The sequence below is a fragment of the Oncorhynchus tshawytscha genome, linkage group LG19 (assembly GCF_018296145.1).
Source record: "Oncorhynchus tshawytscha isolate Ot180627B linkage group LG19, Otsh_v2.0, whole genome shotgun sequence".
In the NCBI taxonomy this organism is placed as follows: Eukaryota; Metazoa; Chordata; class Actinopteri; order Salmoniformes; family Salmonidae; genus Oncorhynchus; species Oncorhynchus tshawytscha.
In genome coordinates, this window is record NC_056447.1 from 44,562,497 (window position 1) to 44,590,329 (window position 27,833).

Consider the following 27,833-nt stretch of genomic DNA (forward strand, 5'->3'; position numbering starts at 1 on the left):
GTACAGAGATGAGATAGTCATTCCAAAATCATGTAAAACACAATTGTTGCACACAGTGTCCATGCAACTTATTATGTGACTTGTTAAGCTTTCCATAACAAAGGGGTTGAATACTTATTGACTCAAGATATTTCAGATTTTAATTTGAAAATAATTTACAAAAATTTCTAAAAACATAATTCCACTTTGACATTATGGGCTATTGTGTAGGCCAGTAACACAAAATCTGAATTTAATCAATAAAAAAAAAGTCAAGGGGTGTGAATACTTTCTGAGAACACTGTACATGTTGTCCCATTCCTGTGGTCGCAACATCATGCATATGTTGACTGAGTGGGAAAAAAGGAGAAAGTGTAACCACCTACACCCACGACCCAGCTGTTGTAGGCCTATATCATTTTGATACCACTCATAGACACAGCTAACAAGATTTTTAAAATTTGTTTTCTTTTAATTGAACAAAACCACCTGATGAAGAAACTTTGACTTTGAAATAGCTGCTTCACACCTGACATATTGCCAAAGAGTGTCATATAATTCTTTATAATATTGTACATTCTTTGGAAAGTAAAATATTAAAACAGAAAATGTGCATACAATACCAGGCCGGCAATACAAGGCTATGAAAATTAATCATTATTCTAAAGAATCATACAACTGCAAGAGCTACAGTATAAAAAAATAGATTAAAATCTAATGTATTTTGCCAATAAATATTACATTAGTACAGCATTTACTATTTGGCCTTCTTCAGCCTCTTCATTGACATCAATGTTCTTTCAACAGCAAATTAGTCATTTTTATGCATTTATAGACATTTTAGCTGTGACATATTTTAGCTGTGCCTCCATCTGCTCTTTTTCAAAAGGCAGCAGGAAAATCTTTGGTATGAGAGACATAGCCATCTTTTTTCCTGAAAGATACTTTAGTTTGACTTGAAAATCGTGATCTGTTAAACAGGCATAACTTCTCTACAACCTAACCACCTGTATGAATTACCAGTGACTGGGTTGGTAATTGCACCAGTTAAAGACCTGCTTGGGAACTTTGGTGACTACTAATTATTTGTTCAACCTCCTGCTTTGGGATGTATGTGTCAATGTGTAGTTCATACATGCATAATCTATGAGCAGAATTACTGTCTTATCTCAATTAGTCACGAAATCCCTAGTTTGAAAGCGACTGTTTTTTGTGAAGCTGTGCTGTGCCATTTTTGCCACATTTTCCCCCACATGGGCCAGCCCCCTAGCAATTCAAGTTCTAGCCAATGAGCTTCAGCCCCTCGCCATTTGACAGCTAGCAAGATGCACACACAGCAGAGCGACAGAGAGAGCAATGACTTGGTGCACATATGTGACATAGTATGCAATTTCCAGGGACAACTTTTGGCTTGTAAGCGCTACTTTCAAAACTACTGGCTAAAAAGTATACAAAAGGACAGGAAAATCTCTTTAAGCCACCACAGTTTTGCCATCAAAATTGTGATCAGTTAATAATAGAACTGCCAAATGCATTGATAGCACCAGTCAACTCATGTCCTGAGTAATGATGATTAGAAAATGAATGAAAAACAAAGAATGGAAGAACATTATCACTGGAGAATCACAGAATCCCATTCATAAGGATCCTGTCCTGGTTGGCTGGACTCTGCTGCACTACCACCAATGAGCTGAGATATGTCTCTGTCGATGATCTCATTCACTGCAAAAGAGAGACACACAGGGTTTTAGTTTCAAGTCTCTTGTTGTTGGTATTTTTATAGTTGATTCAGCCATCTGAGGGCAGCATTGCCCATCTCCTAAATATAAACCAAATCACAAATGTTAAAAAAAATGTAAAATGTAAAAGTAAGTAAATGATACTATTTTATGCAATACAACACTGACACATACAATGCAGTGCATTGTTGATACAGATGTAGGATCTTAATTTGAGCCAGTTTGCTACAGTTGGAAAATAATCCTGTAGCAACAGGAAATGTGATTTATTATGTTGATTATAATTCATTAATATTTTTTGTAAGGGATGATACACATTACGTTAGGGCAAATCAGGTTTAAATTTTAAAGTGGGAATTACAAACTTTAGAAGTATTTGCATTTCTTGCTGTGCAGGAAAACTCTCATCAACAAAAGACTGATCAAATTAAGATCCTACATCTGTACATTGTATTATTTAAATGACACTCTCCATCTACAGATGTCACGCATTATGAAAAACGACCAAGCATTGAGGCCCGGTCTAAAGGTTAGAATTGGCTGTATGGTGAAACATATTTTGGAGCTTTATCAAATGGTGTGATCCATGTCGATGGCTGAGGCTCCGGTCTGTATTTGTGATGTCTATTTATATTCCCCACAGTGCAACAAAAACACATGGATTATAAGGCCACATATACACTGTCTATTCATAGCCTGCCCATGAAAATGTGATGTGTATGAAACCCGAGCTGTGTATGAGGGTAGATGAAAGACCACATGTAAAAAAGCAAGGAAAAAAACATGTTTAATTGTAACATACACTGGACAGGTGCAGTGAAATGTGTTGTTTTACAGGGTCAGCCATAGTAGTACAGCACCCATGAAGCAAATTGGGGTTAAATCCCTTGCTGAAGGGCACAGCGACAGATGTTTCACCTTGTCGGCTCGGGTATTCAAATTATCAGGCCTTTTGGTTACTGGCCCAACGCTCTAACTGCTTACCTGCCGCCCAAACAAACATATGTAAACAAACACACAGCACCAGGCTAGCACTGTTGGGGCCGAAATAACAAGTCCCTGGCTTTCCCAACCAACAGACTGACGGGAACTCAAGACAGCTTGACTGCACCAGCTCCCTTCCTCCAAGACCAGTTACAAGACACTGTAAGGGCCTTAAACTATTTTATGCTTTAAGCAAAACAAAATTACTAAACCATTACTAAACCTAAAAGATCCCAGCACTGTAAATCAATGAAATCACTGTCATTTGAAATTAAAATGGATTAAATCATTTTAATTAAATCATTATCACCTAATAAGCTTGCTGTACCCTAATTTATGTATCAGAGTCGCAGAAACCCTGTAGGGTGAAAGTCCAAGTTCAAAGAGGACCCTTCCACCAAACTCAGACCAGGGGTCTTATTTCCAAGCCATATGTAGTGAGGGGGTTGTGGGGTTGTTATGAATACCTGTCATCACTGCACTGTGACAGCTGTGCCACAGACGGTAACTGAAGAAGATTAGCATGCAAAGTACCTTTAGTCTCTTCATGTGATTATAGTGTCTATGCTATACCAATCACAGTTAAAAGTGTTATCTCCTCAACTAGCAACCAGGGCCCCTGCCTATAATTAACCTAGATCAGCATTCTTCAACTCAGCTACCTGGTAATAGGTTTTCACTCCAACCCCAGTTGTGACTAACCTGATGCAGCTGATCAACCAGCTAATTATTAGAATCAGGTATGCTAGATAACCTACGGGACAGTAGCTCTCCAGGAACAGGGTTGGAGAGCCCTGACCTAGATCATATTGTACGCAAACACACATAGACATATGTGCACAAGCGTGCACACACACACATACATGGGCAGGCAGCCATGCAGCCCTGTAGGACAGCAAACAAAGACCCAGTGGGCATATGCCTATGGTGACAAGAAAACTGGGCAACAGTGACTGACTGTGTGGTTGGGACAAACACAGTCCGTCCAGCGAGAGGTGATTCATTAAAATATCTGGTCGGCATGGTGAGAGCCTGAGAGCTTAATGGTTCATTGCCTGGCCCCTGAAGGCTTGTAATTACAGCCAGCCCTACTGCTGCCTATCACCTAGCCCACAGTGCAATGGCATCCATTGATTCCTGCACTGTAATGTTCTTTATTTTTGCTTTCTAACCGATTTCTTTAAAGTAACTCCCCTGAGAATAAAATAAATAAGACTGATCAGATAGGGAAAAATCATCTATTCTACCCCTTCATTCATAACTAATGGCCCAGTAATAACTGTGCTCTAAATACCCAAGATCAAACATTTTCCCGTACCCCTTTAAACATTCAACCTCCAGCTACATACCCCCTCTAGCACAAGGGTCAGCGCACTCTCAAATGTTGTTTTTTGTCATCATTGTAAGCCTGCCACACACACACTATACGATACATTTATTAAACATAAGAATATGTGTGAGTTTTTGTCACATGGCAGGTCGTGGGAAGTGACAAAGAGCTCTTATAGGACCAGGTCACAAATAATAATAATCAATAATTTTGCTCTTTATTTTGCCATCTTACATATAAAACTTTATTTGTTCATTGAAAATTGTGAATAACTCACCACAGGTTAATGAGAAGGGTGTGCTTAAAAGGATGCCCATAACTCTGCAATTTTGTTTTGTATTGGACAGAGTCTCAGTCTTAAATCATTTTCCACACACAGTCTGTGCTTGTATTTATTTTTTCATGCTAGTGAGGGCCTAGAATCCACTCTCACATAGGTACGTGGTTGCAAAAGACATCAGTGTCTTAACAGTGCGATTTTCCAATGCAGGATAGAAATCTGCCCGTGGCTTCTGATTAAATTACATTTTCACAGAACCGCTTGTTTCAATTTCGATGAGGCTCTCTTGTTCAGATATCGGTAAGTGGACTGGAGGCAGGGCATGAAAGGGATAATGAATCCAGTTGTTTGTGTCATCTGTTTCGGGAATGTAACTGCGTAATTGCACACCCAACTCACTCAGGTGCTTCGCTATATCACATTTGATGTTGTCCATTTGCACACAAAAAAATCATACAATGATGGAAAGACCTGTGTGTTCGCCTTGTTAATGCAGACCGAGAAGAGCTCCAACTTCTTAATCATAGCCTCAATTTTGTCCCGCACATTGAATATAGTTGAAGACAGTCCATTGAATATAGTTCCTGTAATCCTAGATTCAGATCATTCAGGTGAGAAAAAACATCCCCCAGATAGGCCAGTCGTGTGAGAAACCCGTCATCATGCAAGCAGTCAGACAAGTGACTATTATGGTCAGTAAAGAAAACTTTAAGCTCGTCTCTCAATTAAAAAAACGTGTCAATACATCGCCCCTTGATAACCAGCTTCGGGAAGTTGTAAAAGTGTTACATGGTCGCTGCCCATATCATTGCATAGTGCAGAAAACACTCGAGAGTTCAGGGGCCTTGCTTTAACAAAGTTAACCATTTTCACTGTAGTATCCAAAATGTCTTTCAAGCTGTCAGGCATTCCTTTGGCAGCAAGAGCCTCTCGGTGGATGCTGCAGTGTACCCAAGTGGCGTCTGGAGCAACTGCTTGCACGCTCGTTACCACTCCGTTATGTCTCCCTGTCATTTTGCGGCATCAGTACAGATACCAACACATCTTGACCACCAAAGTCCATTTGATGTCACAAAGCTGTCCAGTACTTAAAAAATATCCTCTCCTGTTGTCCTGGTTTCCAGAGGTTTTCTTCCTTAATTGACCCCCCCATAAATGTAACAGACAGGAGCTGTGTCAGGTCCACCATGTCTGTTGACTCATCCAGCTGTAACGCATAGAATTCACTGGCTTGTATACAAAGTAATTGTTTCAAAACATCTCCTGCCATGTCACTGATGCATCCTGAAACAGTGTTGTTTGATAAAGCCATTGTCTGTATTGCTTTTTTAGCCTTTTCCCCCAGCCATATATATATTTTTTTACCTTCATTTAACTAGGCAAGTCAGTTAAGAACAAATGATTATTTTCAATGACAGCCTAGGAACAGTGGGTTAACTGCCTGTTTAGGGGCAGAATGACAGATTTGTACCTTGTCAGCTCAGGGGTTTGAACTTGCAACATTTCAGTTACTAGTCCAATGTTCAAACCACTAGGCTACCCTGCCGCCGATATCTGCTGCAGCAGGAAGAATGAAGTCCTCCACAATAGTATGGGGCTTGCCTGTCCTCGTCACTCGGTAGCTCACCATATAAGACTCTTCCAGCCCCTTCTTATTAATGGTATCTGCTTTTATACATAAAAGTAGCCTTAATTCTCGCTCAAAAAACTCCCGTGGCTTATTTTTCAAATTGCCGTGTTTTGTTTCTAAATGTCTGCGCAAGAGTGATGGTCTCATCAAGTTGTGAGATAGTACTTTTGCACATATAGCACACTGTGGATGAGGAAAGGCACTACTCCCAATATAAGTGAACCCCAAATCAATGTAGTTCTCATCATATTTGTGTCTCTTCGATGGTCCAACGTCCCTGTCTGTTGTTAGGTGCTTTCCTGGGTAAGGGGGCAGTAGCTCTTCGGCTGCATCAGATTCACAACTGTCAGTGTCCATGCTAGCTGGGCTAACAACAAATGTAGAATTACTGATGTGCTTGTGGAAGCAGAACAACTTGTGTCTTTTTTTTTTTACCATTGAACTATTTTTGAGCAAACGGAATGAGCAGCAGCTACGTTTGACTACATACGGACCGTTAGTGGAATTCCCGAAAGAGTAACGGTTAATGTAATTGGATGTTAACTATTTGACTAGGCTACCTGTATTTGACATTGTGTTGTTATTTTGCTGAACACCAGATTGTTTAATTTTATCTTTGGCAGTAAAACAAGGATACTCAGGCGAGAAAAAAACCTCACACAAATGTATAGCGCTGTTGAAAAATATACTGTTTGAAAATGTTAGAATATTTAAATGTTTTATATAAATATTTTTAATAATAAAAAATACATATTTTTATATTAATCACATGTTTATTTGCCGTACCCTCAACAGCATTGCGCATACCCCAGTACCCCAGTATGGGAATACCTGCCCTAGAGAACATTTATCATCTGAGCCTCTTACCATCATCCAGTGTGATCTCCTGGAGCCCCATGTTGCCGAGAGGCAGCTTCTCCTCTGGTTCCTGCTTGATGTTCACTTTCCCTTGGTCATTTGAGAAATGGAAATGGGGGGCCGGGGGACACTCCTGGGGGTCACTACTAGAGGCCAGGCCCTGGGCTCTGCTGGGGGACAGTTGCCTCAGAGGACCCCCAGAGGAGGCTGATGCTGACGGGGAGGTGGAGCAGGTTGCTTGTGCTCCAGGGGTGGGGGAATACGAGGCAGGCAAGTTTCTTGCAGAGTGATAGCTCAGATTATACTCAGCCTGTAGGGCTGCCAGATCAGAGTCTGATTGGGAGCAGTGGTAGCTTAGAGAGTGCAGCTGTGTTGTATTCTGGGTGTGGTTTCCCGCAGACTGGAGAGTGGTGCCAGAGAGATCAGGTCCAATGAGGCTCTGGTACATTTCCCTGTGAGGGCTGGAGGCAGCTGGTCTGGTCTGGGCAGACTGAGGTCGATTGACCTGGGGTGCGGCAGGGCCAGGTCTCATGGGAGAGCTGGCCTGGCCACTGTAAGGCACATTGTGTTGTGTGACCTGATAGACAGGCCTTGTCCGAATGGGTGGCATGGGGTCAGGTGTATGCACAAGGCTTATCTGCTGGTATCCCATACGGGGGCTGTAGCTGTGGAGGTGAGGGGAGTGCTGAAGAGGCGAGGAGCCAGAGGGAGTGTATGCTGCCTGGGAGGGTGGATCACAAGGCACTGGGTGACCACCAGAGGAACCATACAAGGGCTTGTCCTGAGAGAAGGCCCCGTCAGGAGAAGTCAGCAGGCTGCTGGTTGGATATAGGCCAGGGGGATTGGTGCAGGTAGACAGATAGGCTGAGTCTCCGTGCTCTTGCTTCAGCCGAGTAGCCACAACTGCACAGTCAATGGCAGTGGGATAATGGTGTGGAGAAGCACCAGCCAAGTATGTGAAGTTTTGTGTCTGGCTTCTTCTCCTCTTCCCGTTACACACATAGAACTGCACCTGGACTGCAGAGCTCACAGTTGTGTTGTGGTAGGTAGGAATCTCAACCACGATTCTGGACTGCAAAGAGAATGTTTCAAAATGATTTATTATCTATTCAAGGGATTCACGGTTTCTGTGAGGTCCATTTCATGTAACTTTTATTAATGTAATGTACATTACTACTTACTATTTTACTCTTTTCACCAATAACTTTTCCATCAACTTCCCATTGTGTGTGTCCATCTGGAGAGATAAAACATCTTAATTAATAACACGTTAATAAACCTCTGCTAAAGTTGGGCAGCATCACCATCTCTTACCAGGGCTTTTCTCCAGGAAGATGACCTTTGACTCTGGGGATATGTTGGAGCCGGTGATGACCATCTCCTCCCCCCCACTGACCAAGCAGCTGACGGGACTGCAGCTCTCCATCTGGGGAAGGTCTGTGGCCGAGCGCTGGGCTGCAAGCCAATTACATTTAACTATTAAATATACTATACAGTAAAACAACATTATGTAAACTACTGTATAAAATAAATTCAAGGGGAAACCTCTGACTTCTAGTTATAGCTTTGCCTAATTATTATAGCCAATAACTTAATACAGGTTACATAAATAAAGAGTATGCCTGGTCAAGTCGGCAGGGTAGCCTAGTGGTTAGAGCGTTGGACTAGTAACCAAAAGGTTGCAAGATCGAATCCCTGAGCTGACAAGGTAAAAATGTGTTGTTCTGCCCCCGAACAAGGCAGTTAACCCACTGATCCTAAGCTGTCATTGAAAATAAGAATTTGTTCTTAACTGACTTGTTAAATAAAGGTAAACAATTTTTTTTAAAGTCCCATAATGGAGAAAAACTCAGGACTCTATGAATCATGTACATGTATCTTTGAATGTATGTACATACCATATACCAGGGACCATCAACTAGAGGATGGTCAGGGGGCCGGTACATAATTACAGATCATTTGTGGACCAGATATATTTAACTAAAACATAATAATTTCAAACCTTGCTACATTTGTATACGATCATATATATTTCTCTATTATGCATGGGAATACTTTGGAACAGATTTCCAAAATTATGATATGCTGGTGTTTTTAGTCTTTTATGTCCAACAATCTATAAAAAATACATCTTAAAAAAAAATATATATATTATTATTATTTTTTGCTCAGAAAAATAAAATCCAGCACGGGCCAAATTTGGCCTGTGGGCCGCCAGTTGGGGAACCCTGCCATATGTAGCCCTACTGAAGATACTCACAGCACTCCACAGGAATAGAGGCAGCTTGCAGACACATGACCTTTCCACTGGGCTGAGGGATATACACACGGAATGCCACTCGCACACGCGTGTTCTTCCTCCCGATGTCTGTCTCCCCCTTCCTGAGCTCAATGTCAGAGTTCCTCAGCTTCAAGATGCCTGCACAGTCAATACTATAGAGGGGGACATACAAGTACAAGACAACATTATATAAAGGCCATTTGAATATAAAAGCTAATAATTGAATATACACTGCTCAAAAAAATTAAGGGAACACTAAAATAACACATCCTAGATCTGAATGAATGAAATGTTCTTATTAAATACTTTTTCCTTTACATAGATGAATGTGCTGACAACAATATCACACAAAAATGATCAATGGAAATCAAATTTATCAACCCATGGAGGTCTGGATTTGGAGTCACACTCAAAATTAAAGTGGAAAACCACACTACAGGCTGATCCAACTTTGATGTAATGTCCTTAAAACAAGTCAAAATGAGGCTCAGTTGTGTGTGTGGCCTCCACATGCCTGTATGACCTCCCTACAACGCCTGGGCATGCTCCTGATGAGGTGGCGGATGGTCTCCTGAGGGATCTCCTCCCAGACTTGGACTAAAGCATCCACCAACTCCTGGACAGTCTGTGGTGCAACGTGGCGTTGGTGGATGGAGCGAGACATGATGTCCCTGATGTGCTCAATTGGATTCAGGTCTGGGGAACGGGCGGGCCAGTCCATAGCATTAATGCCTTCCTCTTGCAGGAACTGCTGACACACTCCAGCCACATGAGTTCTAGCATTGTCTTGCATTAGGAGGAACCCAGGGCCAACCGCACCCGCATATGGTCTCACAAGGGGTCTGAGGATCTCATCTTGGTACCTAATGGCAGTCAGGCTACCTCTGGCGAGCACATGGAGGGCTGTGCGGCCCCCCAAAGAAATGCCACCCCACACCATGACTGACCCACCGCCAAACCGGTCATGTTGGAGGATGTTGCAGGCAGCAGAACGTTCTCCACGGCGTCTCCAGACTCTGTCACGTCTGTCACATGTGCTCAGTGTGAACCTGCTTTCATCTGTGAAGAGCACAGGGCGCCAGTGGCGAATTTGCCAATCTTGGTGTTCTCTGGCAAATGCCAAACGTCCTGCACGGTGTTGGGCTGTAAAGCACAACCCCCACCTGTGGACGTCGGGCCCTCATACCACCCTCATGGAGTCTGTTTATGACCGTTTGAGCAGACACATGCACATTTGTGGCCTGCTGGAGGTCATTTTGCAGGGCTCTGGCAGTGCTCCTCCTTGCACAAAGGTGGAGGTAGCGGTCCTGCTGCTGGGTTGTTGCCCTCCTACGGCCTCCTCCACGTCTCCTGATGTACTGGCCTTTCACAGAAGTGTGATTGACTTGGAGTTACATTGTGTTGTTTAAGTGTTCCCTTTATTTTTTTGAGCAGTGTAGTAAGCTAATAAAATAGGCCCATAATGCTATGAATAGTTCAAGTTTTTCATGTGTAATTTGATGGTGTTATGCAGTTTGTTGATTAGTCACAACATGTATCAGATAGTGTGAGAGAGATCTAGTCTTGAGACAAAATAATACCTGGATTTTTCTACGATGGAAGGCAGCCACATTTCCATGACAAAATAAACTCAGCAAAAAAGGAAACCTCCCCTTTTCAGGACCCTGTCTTCCAAAGATAATTTGTAAAAATCCAAATAACTTCACAGATCTTCATTGTAAAGGGTTTAAACACGGTTTCCCATGCTTGTTCAATGAACCATAACCAATTAATGAACATGCATCTATGGAATGGTCGTTAAGACACTAACAGCTTACAGACGGTAGGCAATGAAAGTCACAGAAAACTTAGGACACTAAAGAGGCCTTTCTACTGACTCTGAAAAACACCAAAAGAAAGATGCCCAGGATCCCTGCTTATCTGCGTGAATGTGCCTTAGGCATGCTGCAAGGAGGCATGAGGACTGCAGATGTGGCCAGGGCATAAAATTGCAATGTCCGTACTGTGAGACGCCTAAGACAGCAATACAGGGAGACAGGATGGACAGCTGATCGTCCTCGCAGTGGCAGACCACGTATAACAACACCTGCACAGGATCGGTACATCCGAACATCACACCTGCGGGACAGGTACAGGATGGCAACAACAACTCTCCGAGTTACACCAGGAATGCACAATCCCTCCATCAGTGCTCAGACTGTCCGCAATAGGCTGAGAGAAGCGGGACTGAGGGCTTGTAGGCCTGTTGTAAGGCAGGTCCTCACCAAACATTACCGGCAACAACGGGCACAAACCCACCGTCGCTGGACCAGCCAGGACTGGCAAAAAGTGCTCTTCACTGCTGTGTTGCGGTTTTGTCTCACCGGGGGTGTTGGTCAGATTCGAGTTTATCGTCGAAAGAATGAGCGTTACACCCAGGCCTGTACTCTGGACTGGGATTGATTTGGAGGTGTAGAGTCCGTCATGGTCTGGGGCGGTGTGTCACAGCATCATCGGACTGAGCTTGTTGTCATTGCAGGCAATCTCAATGCTGTGCGTTACAGGGAAGACGTCCTCCTCCCTCATGTGGTATCCTTCCTGCAGGCTCATCCTGACATGACCCTCCAGCATGACAATGCCATCAGCCACACTGCTCGTTCTGTGCGTGATTTCCTGCAAGACAGGAATGTCAGTGTTCTGCCATGGCCAGCGAAGAGCCCGGATCTCAATCCCATTGAGCACGTCTGGGACCTGTTGGATCGGAGGATGAGGGCTTGGGCCATTCCCCCGAGAAATGTCTGGAAACTTGCAGGTGCCTTGGTGGAAGAGTGGGGTAACAACTCACAGCAAGAACTGGCAAATCTGGTGCAGTCCATGAGGATGAGATGCACTGCAGTACTTAATGCAGCTGGTGGCCCCACCAGATACTGACTGTTACTTTTGATTTTGACCCCCCTTTGTTCAGGGACACATTATTACATTTCTGTAAGTCACATGTCTGTGGAACTTGTCCAGTTTACAGTGCCTTGCGAAAGTATTCGGCCCCCTTGAACTTTGCGACCTTTTGCCACATTTCAGGCTTCAAACATAAAGATATAAATTTGTATTTTTTTGTGAAGAATCAACAACAAGTGGGACACAATCATGAAGTGGAATGACATTTATTGGATATTTCAAACTTTTCTAACAAATCAAAAACTGAAAAATTGGGCGTGCAAAATTATTCAGCCCCCTTAAGTTAATACTTTGTAGCACCACCTTTTGCTGCGATTACAGCTGTAAGTCGCTTGGCGTATGTCTCTATCAGTTTTGCACATCGAGAGACTGACATTTTTTCCCATTCCTCCTTGCAAAACAGCTCGAGCTCAGTGAGGTTGGATGGAGAGCATTGAACAGCAGTTTTCAGTTCTTTCCACAGATTCTCGATTGGATTCAGGTCTGGACTTTGACTTGGCCATTCTAACACCTGGATATGTTTATTTTTGAACCATTCCATTGTAGATTTTGCTTTATGTTTTGGATCATTGTCTTGTTGGAAGACAAATCTCCATCCCAGTCTCAGGTCTTTTGCAGACTCCATCAGGTTTTCTTCCAGAATGGTCCTGTATTTGGCTCCATCCATCTTCCCATCAATTTTAACCATCTTCCCTGTCCCTGCTGAAGAAAAGCAGGCCCAAACCATGATGCTGCCACCACCATGTTTGACAGTGGGGATGGTGTGTTCAGGGTGATGAGCTGTGTTGCTTTTACGCCAAACATAACGTTTTGCATTGTTGCCAAAAAGTTCAATTTTGGTTTCATCTGACCAGAGCACCTTCTTCCACATGTTTGGTGTGTCTCCCAGGTGGCTTGTGGCAAACTTTAAACGACACTTTTTATGGATATCTTTAAGAAATGGCTTTCTTCTTGCCACTCTTCCATAAAGGCCAGATTTGTGCAATATACGACTGATTGTTGTCCTATGGACAGAGTCTCCCACCTCAGCTGTAGATCTCTGCAGTTCATCCAGAGTGATCATGGGCCTCTTGGCTGCATCTCTGATCAGTCTTCTCCTTGTATGAGCTGAAAGTTTAGAGGGACGGCCAGGTCTTGGTAGATTTGCAGTGGTCTGATACTCCTTCCATTTCAATATTATCGCTTGCACAGTGCTCCTTGGGATGTTTAAAGCTTGGGAAATCTTTTTGTATCCACATCCAGCTTTAAACTTCTTCACAACAGTATCTCGGACCTGCCTGGTGTGTTCCTTGTTCTTCATGATGCTCTCTGCGCTTTTAACGGACCTCTGAGACTATCACAGTGCAGGTGCATTTATACGGAGACTTGATTACACACAGGTGGATTGTATTTATCATCATTAGTCATTTAGGTCAACATTGGATCATTCAGAGATCCTCACTGAACTTCTGGAGAGAGTTTGCTGCACTGAAAGTAAAGGGGCTGAATAATTTTGCACGCCCAATTTTTCAGTTTTTGATTTGTTAAAAAAGTTTGAAATATCCAATAAATGTCGTTCCACTTCATGATTGTGTCCCACTTGTTGTTGATTCTTCACAAAAAAATACAGTTTTCTATCTTTGTGTTTGAAGCCTGAAATGTGTGAAAAGTTCGCAAAGTTCAAGGGGGCCGAATACTTTCGCAAGGCACTGTATGTCTCAGTTGTTGAATCTTGTTATGTTCAAACAAATATTTACACATGTTAAGTTTGCTGAAAATAAACGCAGTTGACAGTGAGAGGACATTTCTTTTTTTGCTGAGTTTAGCAAAGCTATGGTCTGTTTAAACATTTTTTTCACTATGTAGAAATATGCTTATTCTTCAGATGACAATCCATTCCCATTTTTACATGCTATGATCTGTTCTAAATCTAAAAAGGAATAGAATTCACAGTGGAAACCATTTTACATTTTAGATCATAAAACTAATAAATCAGAAGCACAAATGTTATATTTTTAAGCATTTGAAAACATAAATCTTGCATGGTTATGACCAGTACCTGCTGGACATATTGTTTTCGGGGAGCAGAGGTATTTCCAGAACCTTTGTACTGCTTATTACACTTTCCTGGCAAGCAGTAGCCACCGTTTTCCCTGTTACTCTGTGCACCTGGTAGAAGGCATGCGGTCTCAAGTAGCGATCGTCTGCCGTTCCAATGAAAATCTGCAGGTTGACTGGCTTCTCGCTGTATCCAATGAGCTGAAAATGAAACCAATCCATAGAGATATTAATAAGCATACTATTGAAGCATACGAGAGCATTTGATTTACAAAGCTATAAATGCACTGTTTCACTTCTTCTTATGAGCACTATTTTTCTGAGCTGTTTTCTAAGAAGACCTGATTATAATGTGATTATAATGACAACATGAACTGAATAATGTATATTTCACTACATATGCATAACTGTGTTCATCATGTTTGGGTCTATTTATAAACAGTATGCCAAAACAATACCAAAGCTCTGTATAGATATTACATTACACTCAGAGAACGTCTAAAATGTGACCTGAAGGACCTGAAGGATGAGCACTACTTAGTTTACTTATGGAGGGTTTGTAGTGCGCTTTCCCTACAGGAGTCCTGTAAGGAATATCCAGAATTGCCCACAATGAAATGTCCAAATTGAAACCAATTGAGGTCACCATAAATTTGTTGTGCCATAAAGGAGCATGAGATTGAGGAATGTTGAACCCGCCTATGTGATGTAATGTACGGGGAAACACTGTTAGTGGCATTACAGAGGACTAGAGAGTGAAGCTGTGTGGCTTTAGCACCAGAGTAATGAAGCTCCCCCCCCCAAAAAAAAATAAACCAGCTGGTGTACATTACATGAGGGCCTTGGTAACGCTTTGTTTATCTCAGCTTTCATCTGTTCCAGAATGGCTGCACCCTGATCCAGAGTAGTAGTCCAGTCCCACTGCAGCCCACTGGCAAAAAGTGCTCTGCTAGACGTTAGGTGATACAGTCCCACTGCAGCCCACTGGCAAAAAGTGCTCTGCTAGACGTTAGGTGATACAGTCCCACTGCAGCCCACTGGCAAAAAGGCTGTCTGTCTGAGGGTTACCATGTATCAATCATTTACATAATGCAATGTCAATAAACTGAGAGGGGGGAGAGACAGAGAGACAGAGAGAGAGGGTGGAGAGAGAGACAGAGAGAGAGACAGACAGAGAGAGATGGGGGAGAGAGATATAGTGGGGAGGGAGAGAGAGGGAGGAGAGAGAAACAAAGAGAGAGAGACAGAGAGAGAGGGGGAGAGAGAGAGATAGAGGGAGAGCGAGTGAGACAGAGAGAGAGGGGGATGTAGGGGGAGAGAGAGGCGGGAGAGAGAGAGACAAAAGAGAGAGACAGAGAGAGGGGGAGAGAGAGAGAGAGTGAGACAGAGAGAGAGAGAGAGTCTAGTCCATTTTTATTGTTTTTTCACTTTTGTATATTATCTACTTCACTTGCTTTGGCAATGTTAACATATGTTTCCCATACCAATAAAGCCCCTTGAATTGAATTGAATTGAATTGAATTGAATTGAGAGAGAGAGAGAGAGAGAGAGAGAGAGAGAGAGAGAGAGAGAGAGAGAGAGAGAGAGAGAGAGAGAGAGAGAGAGAGAGAGAGAGAGAGAGAGAGAGAGAGAGAGAGAGAGAGAGAGAGAGAGAGAGAGAGAGAGAGAGAGAGAGAGAGAGAGAGAGAGAGAGAGAGAGAGAGAGAGAGAGAGAGAGAGAGAGAGAGAGGGAGAGGGCGGAGGGGGGAGCTCTGTATATTTTTGCTGTTGGGGACTTGGCTATCATACAGTATGAGATTAGTGCTTTTGTGGTTGGTAGAATTTGAATACGCTACCCCCATATTTACTGAACCTAATATACTGTATATCAACAAGCTTCACAAACCTCTGATAAACCTGATTGTTATATAAATGTCTGATTCAAGCAACAGCAGTGAGTAATTGCACAAAATGCCAACTCAATTCCAACTCATAGTCAATTATGAGCACTCTTTTTCTGAGCTGTTTTCTAAGAAGACCTGATTATAATGTGATTATAATGACAACATGAACTGAATAATGTATATTTCACTACATATGCATAACTGTTTTCATCATTTTTGGGTCTATTTATAAACAGTATGCCAAAACAATACCAAAGCTCTGTATAGATATTACATTACACTCAGAGAACGTCTAAAATGTGACCTGAAGGACCTGAAGGATGAGCACTATTTAGTTTACTTATGGAGGGTTTGTAGTGCGCTTTCCCTACAGGAGTCCTGTAAGGAATATCCAGAATTGCCCACAATGAAATGTCCAAATTGAAACCAATTGAGGTCACCATAAATTTGTTGTGCCATAAAGGAGCATGAGATTGAGGAATGTTGAACCCGCCGAAACTGTTAGTGGCATTACAGAGGACTACAGAGTGAAGCTGTGTGGCTTTAGCACCAGAGTCAATTCAATGTAACACTTCCTTTGATATCTCAGGATATAACAAGTTGATTGACACTTCAAGGCTACAACTGAACTGCAAACAGCAGCTAATCAAAACACAATTTATGCGAACCAGGCATAAAGTTTTAACCATTTTCTGTTTTGCTTTGATCTCTTAGAGACCCTCAAAGTTTGCATTGTATCAATAGCACAATCATATTGATATTCTAGGTGAGAGCCTGACACTGACTCTCTATAGATACATTTGTCATGTTGACTTGGATTTACATAGAAGGTGTCTAAATACTTTAGCTGTGCTAGATTGAGCTTGCCAAGTTAAAATACTAATTGAATCCAGGTCTGGTGTCATGATTTTGTGTAAGTCTTGCTTTTTACCTTGACTAAAGGGTGTCCACCTGAGGCAGCCTTGATGGCCCCCCGACTGCCCTCTGTCTCATAGTGGGCCCTGTGGTGGCCCCGCGGCTGCACATCCACCTTCAGCTCACACTGGCCAAACTGGCTGGGCAGGGGCCAGTCCAGAGGGGGCAGGGACGAGGTTCTGGGTGGGGGAGGCAACACAGGGCTGTATTAATTAGGCAGCAAATGGAAGAAAACAGACTGAAACAGGGAAGGAACTACCTGAACTTGTCCAATAAGCAATGCTCATTTTAAATTGATTTTTTTTTGTTACGTTTTGGTAAATTTTGCTACAGTGTGTCCGCTAATGAATATGACCCAGCAGTTCTTTCTCATAAACATACAGTCATTCAGATTTGGTGTTAAAAATACCATGGGGGTCTGTGTTTTGTTCTTCACCTTTAGTTAAGCTGTGCTGACCCTTTGCCTTGCTAGGATTCTATGGTAGTACAATGTCTGCACCATGCTGAGTGATCGGGGAAATGAGAGCACGTTTTCAACCAGTGGTTGGCATTATGAAGCACGCATGTGAGTATTGATGCCAATGTGATTATGAATAACAAACCTGAAAAGGGGTGTGTTGCCAAGTTTGGGTTTGCTCCAGGTGAAGTGTGAGGGAACCGAGAGAAAAAGTTCTTCAAAAAGACCATCCTGTTTTAGATTAGACCCAGACTCCTCTGCAGGTGAATCCAGGTTAGGCAAAGCCGCTCTGTGGTCTTCCAGCCTCTGCCCGGAATCTCCCTGTGCTTGCAATAGACCCATGTGATGAGAGGTCCTCCTGGTCTTGGACGGAACGTCTACCTCAGGGAAGCTGTACAGGAGGGCCCCCATGGCACCAGGGCTTCCAACCACCCAGGTATCCTCTGTCACACTGCCCCTGGGAGAGTGGCCCGGTGTGGGGCTGGGGGAGTGGTGTGGCGAGGGGGAGGGGGAGGCTAAGTGGACGTCGGCACTGGAGTGCCTTCTTTTCCCACAAGGGGATGTGGGTCTTGAGCTAGACCTGGAGGTGGGACGCAGGTTCAGCCAGTTCTCATCTGTGACGCTGTTGCGCGGGGAGTGACAGGGCGACTGGCGGGGCGATTGGCGAGGGGACTGGTGGGGGGACCCGCGAGGGGACTGTCGGGGCGAGAGTGAGTAGGTGCTCATGAAGTACTGCTGCTGCCACAGCTCTACCCCAAATCCCCCTGCGGCCTGGCCCTGTGGCGAGCAGACAGGGGAGGCCAGGGGAGAGGCCAGCGGGGAGCCCAGGGTGAAGCGGGCGGCCGCCTCGTTTAGCTCAGCCTCCACATCGTCATACACATGGGAGAAGGACTCGCAGGAAGACATGTCAGACAGCCAGCTCCTGGAGGACAGGCTGCTGCAGGGGCTGGGGTTCAGGGAGGATGAGTCCCTGTAACAGGGGTCCAGGGACAGGTAGAGGTGGTCCGTGGACGAGGAACGCTCGTGGCTGCACTCCCCCCCGCCATCTGCCCCGCTGATGAGCACGGCATCCTGGCTGGAGACCAGCTCTTGGTGACTAATGGATGTGATTTGGATGCTTGGGCAGTCAAATGCCTTGGGGATGTGTCCAGTGGCACTGTATCTGGAACCGTGATCTTCATAGCTGGAGCTAGGGTGGTAGTTACCATGGGCCTGCAGAGGCGCCTGGTTAGAGACAGCTGGATGGCGCTGGTGACTCTGTTGTACGTCCTGGGCCTGGCCAATAGGCTGGGTGGTGTAGTATTGCGTGCTGTCATCAGGGTCTGGACCAGCTGGGTATAGAAAGAAAGTAGGCCAATTGAGAGGGTTGTTCATTTGCAATGAAAAGTGTCGACTCTTTAGAGCGTAGCAGATAAAAACAGTGCCACTGCGCCCTGTATTAATCCAGAGTCCAGACAAAGGAACAGACAAACAAATTATAATTCTCTGATCTATTACTCTCTATTTGCATCTATCTGACAACAGCCTAGACTAGTCATCTATAGGTTAACCCACTGGGAAAGGTTTGTCATAAATGCCATTGCAGTCTCTACAAAATGTGGGGAAGACTAGAGACTGACCTGTTTAGCAGGGGCCACTGTGGAATGGCGATATATAGATTAACAGCAGCACTCGCCAGGCTAATTCGCATAACTGTATGTGCTCACAGCTGTCAACAGAGCAGAAGCAGCAGCATTAGAAGTGGCCTACTACTAATAAACAGTTTCACACAGGACACACGCCCACACACACTGTTTCTCTCTGGCCTGGTCTGGTCTGCATGCAAAATGCAAAGAGGGTGAAAGGTCAAATGGCTGATTGTGCCTTGATATGGAGCACATAAAATAATTGCCTTTGGCCTTGACTTATTTGCAAATGCAATGAATGTAATGAATATAAATATTATCTGATGCAACATGGGCTCAGCAACCCCTCTGGCTGAGTGGTAGAGTGTGGCGCCTGAATGAGCTGCGGGTGCCATTTACAACCGTTAGAAATCAGGAAGGAAACAGACAAGAGAAGGGCTTATGGCAAGAAGGGAGTGGGCGGCTGTTATTATGATTTATGCTCTTATATTACAGTAGACATCACCTTTCACTTTTCATACCCCAATGTCGCTGGCATTTGACCCCTTATGAGTACCTTTCTACTGAAAAATGCTGCTGAAATCTTTATCTAAAATGGCATAATGGGCAGTTGTCAGTAAAATAGTATTTTATCCTACAAAGTACATAGTTATACACTGAGTACACCAAACCTTAAGAACCTCTTCGTAATAACCCCCCCCGAATGGCACACATACACAATAATCCATGTCTCAATTGTCTCTAGGCTTAAAAATCCTTCTTTACCTTTCTCCTCCCCTTCATCTACACTGATTGAAGTGGATTTAAAGTTGCACTATGCAGTACTCGCTACACCATTTCCTGGTTGCTATAACTCTAGTTCGCCTATTTTCAGTTTTTGTAACAAAATAAGCTGGTATAGTGTAAAGAATCCTTGTACCATCTAAACCTCTGTGAAATATATTTTCGATAATCAAAAATATTGTATTTTCAGCTGTATGAAGCTGGTGACAAAACCAAAAGTAAAAGAGCAAAAATACAACTTAAGAACAGGAAGCATAGAAATAGCGCACATAGAACAGATCTACAACTTCTTAGACTTACTTTCAAGTAGAATGATAGATCTATAACTCACATTTCTGTGAATTTGGTCAGGTTGCCCAAAAAGTTACATATTGCCATTTTAACAAGTGACATCAATAAGGGATCATAGCTTTCACCTGGATTCACCTGGTCAGTCTATGCCATGGAAAGAGCAGGAGTTCATAATGTGTTGTGCACTCAGCGTATATTGAGCCACTGGGATTTTGCATGTCAGTGCTGTCCAAATTTCAACTGGACCAGGATCTGATTAGATATAATCCAATGTATCAGTGCAATTTATAACTGTGTAATAAACTCAGTGGTGGAAAATTGCCCAATTGTCATACTTGAGTATAAATAAAGAGACCGTAATAGAAAATGACTCAAGTAAAAGTGAAAGTCTCCCAGTAAAATACTACTTGAGTAAGAGTCTAAAAAGTATTTGGTTTTAAATATAATGAAGTATGTAATTCCTTATATTAAAGCAAACCAGATGGCAAAATGGTCTTGTTTTATTTTTACAGATAGCCAGGGGCACGCTCCAACACTCAAGACATCATTTACAATAAAGCATTTGTGTTTAGTGAGGTAGGCCAGAACAGAGGCAGTAGGGATGACAATGGGATGTTCTCTTGATAAGTGCATGAATTGGACCATTTTCCTGTACTGCTAATGAGTACTTTTGGGTGTCGGGGAAAATGTTCGGAGTAAAAATTATACTGACCTAAAATATAAACGCAACATGTAAAGTGTTGGTCCCATGTTTCATGAGCTGAAATAAAACATCCCAGAAATTTGCCACATGCACAAAAAGCTTATTTATCTCAAATTGTGTGCACAAATTTGCTTACATCCCTGAAAGTGAGCAGTACGTCCAACCGGTCTCACAACCACAGACCACGTGTAACCATGCTAGCCCAGGATCTCCACATCCAGCTTCACCTGCAGGATTGTCTGAGACCAGCCATCCGGACAGCTGATGAAACTGTGGGTTTGCACAATCAAAGAATTTCTGCACAAACTGTCAGAAAACGTCTCAGGGAAGCTTATCTGCATGCTCGTCGTCCTCTCCAGGGTCTTGACCTGACTGCAGTTTGTCGTTATTAACCGATATCAGTGGGCAAATGCTCACCTTCGATGGCCACTGGCACGCTGAAGTGTGCTCTTCATGTGCTTTTCAGCTTCTTTTTTTTTTTCTTCTTCTTGGGCCTCTATAACTATATCTATTGTTTTTTTGTTGTTGTGTGATTTGGATTAATCCCCTCTACCACACGGAACCCCACTAATCTACTGACGGAACGCAAGAGGTGGCTAATAACAGACCTCCATCCTATGCTAGCTTGCTACCGATGGCCTGGCTAGCTGTCTAAATCGCTGTGACCCCCAAACAACCTCTCTACTCACTGGACCCTTTTGATCACTCGACTAAGCATGCCTCTCCTTAATGTCAATATGCCTTGTCCATTGCTGTTCTGGTTAGTGTTTATTGGCTTATTTCACTGTAGAGCCTCTAGTCATGCTCACTATACCTTATCCAACCTATTAGTTCCACCACCCACACATGCAATGACATCTCCTGGTTTCAATGATGTTTCTAGAGACAATATCTCTCTCTTCATCACTCAATACCTAGGTTTACCTCCACTGTATTCACGTCCTACAATACCTTTGTCTGTACATTATACCTTGATGCTATTTTATCGCCCCCAGAAACCTCCTTTTACTCTCTGTTCCAGAAGTTCTAGACGACCAATTCTTATTGCTTTTAGCCGTACCCTTATTTTACTCCTCCTCTGTTCCTCTGGCGATGTAGAAGTGAATCCAGGCCCTGCAGTGCCTAGCTCCACTCACATTCCCCAGGCACTCTCTTTTGACAACTTCTGTAACCGTAACAGCCTTGGTTTCATGCATGTTAACATTAGAAGCCTCCTCCCTAAGTTTGTTCTATTCACTGCTTTAGCACACTCTGCCAACCCGGATGTTCTAGCAGTGTCTGAATCCTGGCTTAGGAAGACCACCAAAAATTCTGAAATTTTAATCCCAAACTACAACATTTTCAGACAAGATAGAACTGCCAAAAGTGTTGCAATCTACTGCAAAGATAGCCTGCAGAGTTCTGTCCTACTATCCAGGTCTGTACCCAAACAATTTGAACTTCTACTTTTAAAAATCCACCTCTCTAAAAACAAGTGTCTCACCGTTGCCGCCTGCTCTGACCACCCTCTGCCCCCAGCTGTGCTCTGGACACCATATGTGAACTGATTGCCCCCCATCTATCTTCAGAGCTCGTGCTGCTAGGCGACCTAAACTGGAACATGCTTAACACCCCAGCCATCCTACAATCTAAACTTGATGCCCTCAATCTCACACAAATTATCAATGAACCTACCAGGTACCTCCCCAAAGCCTTAAACACGGGCACCCTCATAGATATCATCCTAACCAACTTGCCCTCTAAATACTCCTCTGCTGTCTTCAACTAAGATCTCAGCGATCACTGCCTGCATCCGTAATGGGTCAGCGGTCAAACGACCTCCACTCATCACTGTCAAACGCTCCCTGAAACACTTCAGCGAGCAGGCCTTTCTAATCGACCTGGCCGGGGTATCCTGGAAGGATATTGATCTCATCCCGTCAGTAGAGGATGCCTGGATATTTTTTTAAATGCCTTCCTAACCATCTTAAATAAACATGCCCCATTCAAGAAATTTAGAAACAGGAACAGATATAGCCCTTGGTTCTCCCCAGACCTGACTGCCCTTAACCAACACAAAAACATCCTATGGCGTTCTGCATTAGCATCGAACAGCCCCGTGATATGCAGCTGTTCAGGGAAGCTAGAAACCATTATACACAGGCAGTTAGAAAAGCTAAGGCTAGCTTTTTCAAGCAGAAATTTGCTTCCTGCAACACTAACTCAAAAAGTTCTGGGACACTGTAAATAAGAACACCTCCTCCCAGCTGCCCACTGCACTGAAGATAGGAAACACTGTCCGTTCAGCTGATGTTCTGAAAGAGCTGCAAAATCTGGACCCCTACAAATCAGCCGGGCTAGACAATCTGGACCCTTTCTTTCTAAAAATTATCTGCCGAAATTGTTGCCACCCCTATTACTAGCCTGTTCAACCTCTCTTTCGTGTCATCTGGTCATCCCCCTCTTCAAAGGGGGGACACTCTTGACCCAAACTGCTACAGACCTATATCTATCCTACCATGCCTTTCTAAGGTCTTACAAAGCCAAGTCAACAAACAGATTACCGACCATTTCGAATCTCACCATACCTTCTCTGCTATGCAATCTGGCTTCAGAGCTGGTCATGGGTGCACCTCAGCCACGCTCAAGGTCCTAAATTATATCTTAACTTAACTTTCGACTCTGTCAATCACCATATCCTCCTCGGCAGACTCGACAGCCTTGGTTTCTCAAATTATTGCCTCGCCTGGTTCACCAACTACTTCTCTGATAGAGTTCAGTGTGTCAAATCGGAGGGTCTGCTGTCCGGACCTCTGGCAGTCTCTATGGGGGTGCCACAGGGTTCAATTCTTGGACCGACTCTCTTCTCTGTATACATCAATGAGGTCGCTCTTGCTGCTGGTGAGTCTCTGATCCACCTCTACGCAGACGACACCATTCTGTATACTTCTGGCCCTTCTTTGGACACTGTGTTAACAACCCTCCAGGCAAGCTTCAATGCCATACAACTCTCCTTCCGTGGCCTCCAATTGCTCTTAAATACAAGTAAAACTAAATGCATGCTCTTCAACCGATCGCTACCTGCACCTGCCCACCTGTCCAACATCACTACTCTGGACGGCTCTGACTTAGAATACGTGGATAACTACAAATACTTAGGTGTCTGGTTAGACTGTAAACTCTCCTTCCAGACCCATATCAAACATCTCCAATCCAAAGTTAAATCTAGAATTGGCTTCCTATTTCGCAACAAAGCATCCTTCACTCATGCTGCCAAACATACACTTGTAAAACTGACCATCCTACCAATCCTCGACTTTGGCGATGTCATTTACAAAATAGCCTCCAATACCCTACTCAACAAATTGGATGCAGTCTATCACAGTGCAATCCGTTTTGTCACCAAAGCCCCATATACTACCCACCATTGCGACCTGTACGCTCTCGTTGGCTGGCCCTCGCTTCATACTCGTCGCCAAACCAGCTGGCTCCATGTCATCTACAAGACCATGCTAGGTAAAGTCACCCCTTATCTCAGCTCGCTGGTCACCATAGCATCTCCCACCTGTAGCACACGCTCCAGCAGGTATATCTCTCTAGTCACCCCCAAAACCAATTCTTTCTTTGGCCGCCTCTCCTTCCAGTTCTCTGCTGCCAATGACTGGAACGAACTACAAAAAATCTCTGAAACTGGAAACACTTATCTCCCTCACTAGCTTTAAGCACCAACTGTCAGAGCAGCTCACAGATTACTGCACCTGTACATAGCCCACCTATAATTTAGCCCAAACAACTACCTCTTTCCCTACTGTATTTATTTTTTAAATTTTATTTTGCTCCTTTGCACCCCATTATTTTTATTTCTACTTTGCACATTCTTCCATTGCAAATCTACCATTCCAATGTTTTACTTGCTATATTGTTTTTACTTCGCCACCATGGCCTTTTTTTTTGTTGCCTTTACCTCCCTTATCTCACCTCATTTGCTCACATCGTATATAGACTTGTTTATACTGTATTATTGACTGTATGTTTGTTTTACTCCATGTGTAACTCTGTGTCGAATGTGTCGAACTGCTTTGCTTTATCTTCGCAATTGTAAATGAGAACTTGTTCTCAACTTGCCTACCTGGTTAAATAAAGGTTAAATAAAATAAATAAATAAAAATGATAAATCCCGATTTCAACTGTACCAGGCAAGTGGCAGACAGTGTGTATGGCAACGTGTTGGTGAGCAGTTTGCTGATGTCAACGTTGTGAACAGAGTGCCCCATGGTGGAGGTGGGGTTATGGTATGGGCAGGGATAAGCTACAGACAACAAACACAATTGCATTTTATTGATGGCAATTTGAAAGCACAGAGATACCGTTACGAGATCCTGAGGCCCATTATCGTGCCATTGACCCGCTATCACCTCATGTTTCTGCATGACAACATACAGCCCCATGTCGCAAGGATCTGTACACAATTCCTGGAAGCTGAAAATGTCTCAGTTCTTCCATGGCTTGCATACTCACCAGACATGTCACCCATAGGGCATGTTTGGGATTCTCTGGATCGACATGTATTACAGCGTGTTTCAGTTCCTGCCAAATCCAGCAACTTCGCACAGCCATTGAAGAGGAGTGGGGCAATAATCAACAGCCTGGTCAACTCTATGCGAAGGAGATGTGTCGCGCTGCATGAGGCAAATGGTGGTCACACCAGATACTGGCTGGTTTTCTGATCCACACCCCTACCTCTTTTTTTAAGGTACAGTGCCGTGAAAAGTATTTGCCCCCTTCCCTTCCCTAAAATGTTGCATATTTTTTATACTGAATGTTATCAGATCTTCAACCAAAACTTAATATTAGATAAAGGGAACCTGAGTTTACAAATAAATAATAAAAAGTGAAAATAAAAAAATTGATACTTACTATATTTAATTAACGAAGTTACGCAACACCCAATTCCCTGTGTGAAAAAGCAATTGCCTCCTTACACTCAATACATTGCAAATGCTTCCTGTAGTCGTTGATCAGTCTCACATCGCTGTGGAGGAATTTTGGCCCACTCTTGCATGCAGAACTGCTTTAACTCAGAGGTTTTCAAGAATGAACTGCTCATTTCAAGTCCTGCCAAAACATCTCAATTGGGATTAGGTCTGGACTTTGACTAGGCCCTTCCAAACTTCAAATGTGTTGCTTTTTTGACATTTTCATGTAGACATGATCGTGTGTTTTGGATCATTGTCTTGCTGCATGACCCAGCTGGATTTCAGCTTCAGCGCACAGATGGAGAATTCATGGTTCCTTCTATTAAGGGAAGTAATCCAGGTCCTGAGGAAAATAAGAAAATCATCCCCAAACCATCACACTACCACCACCATGCTTGACTGTTGGTATAAGGTTCTTACTGTGGAATACAGAGCTTGGTTTTTGCCAGGTATAATGGGACCCATGTTGTCCAAAAAGTTATACTTTTGACTCATCTGTCCATAGAACATTCCTCCAAGAGTCTTGATGATCATCCAGGTGATTTTTGGCAAACTTGAGTCAACTTTTTGGACGAGATGAGTCCCATTGGGACGGCAGGAAGCCTAGTGGTTGGAGTGTTGGGCCAGTAACCGAAAGGTTGCTGGATCGAATCCCTGAGCTGACAAGGTAAAAATCTGTCATTGTGCCCCTGAACAAGGCAGTTAACCCACTGATCCCTGGTAGGCTGCCATTGTAAATAAGAATTTGTTCTTAACGGACTTGCCTAGTTAAATAAATTGTCTGGTACAGATACCCCAAAAAACTACTTAAGTAGTACTGTCAAGTATTTTTCCTTAAGTACTTTATACCACTGAATAAACTCCACATCATTCAGAATGGCTGGTGTATTATGCAGTGTGATCATAAAACACTGGTCTAGTATTTTACATGTGTGTTATACGTTTTAGAACTTTCAAAATATTCATGTTGCCTAAGTAAGCTACACATTTAAAGATATAACAAGTAAATGCTTATTCAACTGAATCTGACAGTCTAGGTTTATTAGGCTACAATTGATACCTTACAACGGGGATAATTAACTAGATTCAGCAGCGGGACGATTTTTTCTTGAGCGGGTGGTTTAGGGGGCCAGAACATAATTACAAATCATTTGTAGACCAGATATATTTGATTAAAACACAATTTCAAACCTTGTTTACATTTGTGTACAATCACATATATCTTTATTATGCATACTTTGGAACAGATTTCAAACATTTAAATCACTTGGGAGATGATTTGCTGGTGTTTTTACAGTATTTTCTGTTCAACAAATAAAAATAAAAACATTTGGGGTTTTTTGTTCCAGAAAATTTTGGGGCCAAATAAAATCACCCGCGAGCCAAATTCGGTCCGTGGGCCGCCAGTTGGTGAACCCTGCCCTACAAGACAGTAGCGACACATATAGGTCAATGACTGCCGCCTTACATTCGTAGTTCTTCTACTTTGGCTCCAGGACCAGGTAGCCAAGGCAAATTGGCATCGAATGGTTAACTTTATAACATTCTATTACGGCTTTGGCGAATACATTGTTGCATCAAAAAAAGAAGAGAACTCACCTACGGGGCCTAGCTGTTGTTGCGCCTCCTCCCCGAAAATAAGTCTGAAGTCCAGCTCCTCATTGCCGCTAAAATTTACAGTACTCATTCGGTCTGACGAGTCGTTTTTTTTTGCCGTTGTTTCAGAACTGCATTCAAGATTTTAACGATGTAAGGAGGAAATACTTTTTGTTTTTACTATTAACAGCAAGAAGCCTATCCGAAGTTGTAAATAGTTAAAACGACTCCAAAATGCGTGTTCCCTCCAGACGACATTTATAACGACGTTATAATCTCTCGATACTTTACCAGTTCAGTTATGCAAATAAAAAAGACGCATAGACAATAGTTTGTCCGTAGTTATTCTCGATTACCCTTGAAGAAGCAGTCAGTCTACTCACTAAACTTCCATATTACAAACAAAGCATTGACAGACAGCTCCGTTCATGACGTCAGCTAAATCCACCACAGGCATCAGCCTGCGTACAAGTACAGTAGCTGGTGAGAGATTATTAGAGTATCAAATCACCTGACACGGCAGTGTCTCTGGATACGAATAAAGATAATTAGAATCAAACTGTTTAATTAAAA

The 27,833-nt window shown here is 43.2% G+C and overlaps 1 protein-coding gene across 1 annotated transcript; it reads right to left on the minus strand.

Moving 5' to 3' along the window:
* Positions 1–190: 190 nt before the first annotated feature.
* On the minus strand, positions 191–27,769 carry nfatc3b (nuclear factor of activated T cells 3b). Its single transcript, XM_024380014.2, has 9 exons — positions 27,264–27,769; positions 17,453–18,638; positions 16,867–17,029; positions 14,054–14,253; positions 9,061–9,233; positions 8,115–8,255; positions 7,982–8,037; positions 6,810–7,872; positions 191–1,701 (listed from the first exon to the last, which is right to left on the minus strand). Exons 1-9 carry the CDS (start codon positions 27,349–27,351, stop codon positions 1,592–1,594), a joined length of 3,180 nt encoding a protein of 1,059 aa, XP_024235782.1. The 5' UTR covers positions 27,352–27,769; the 3' UTR covers positions 191–1,591.
* Positions 27,770–27,833: the final 64 nt, after the last annotated feature.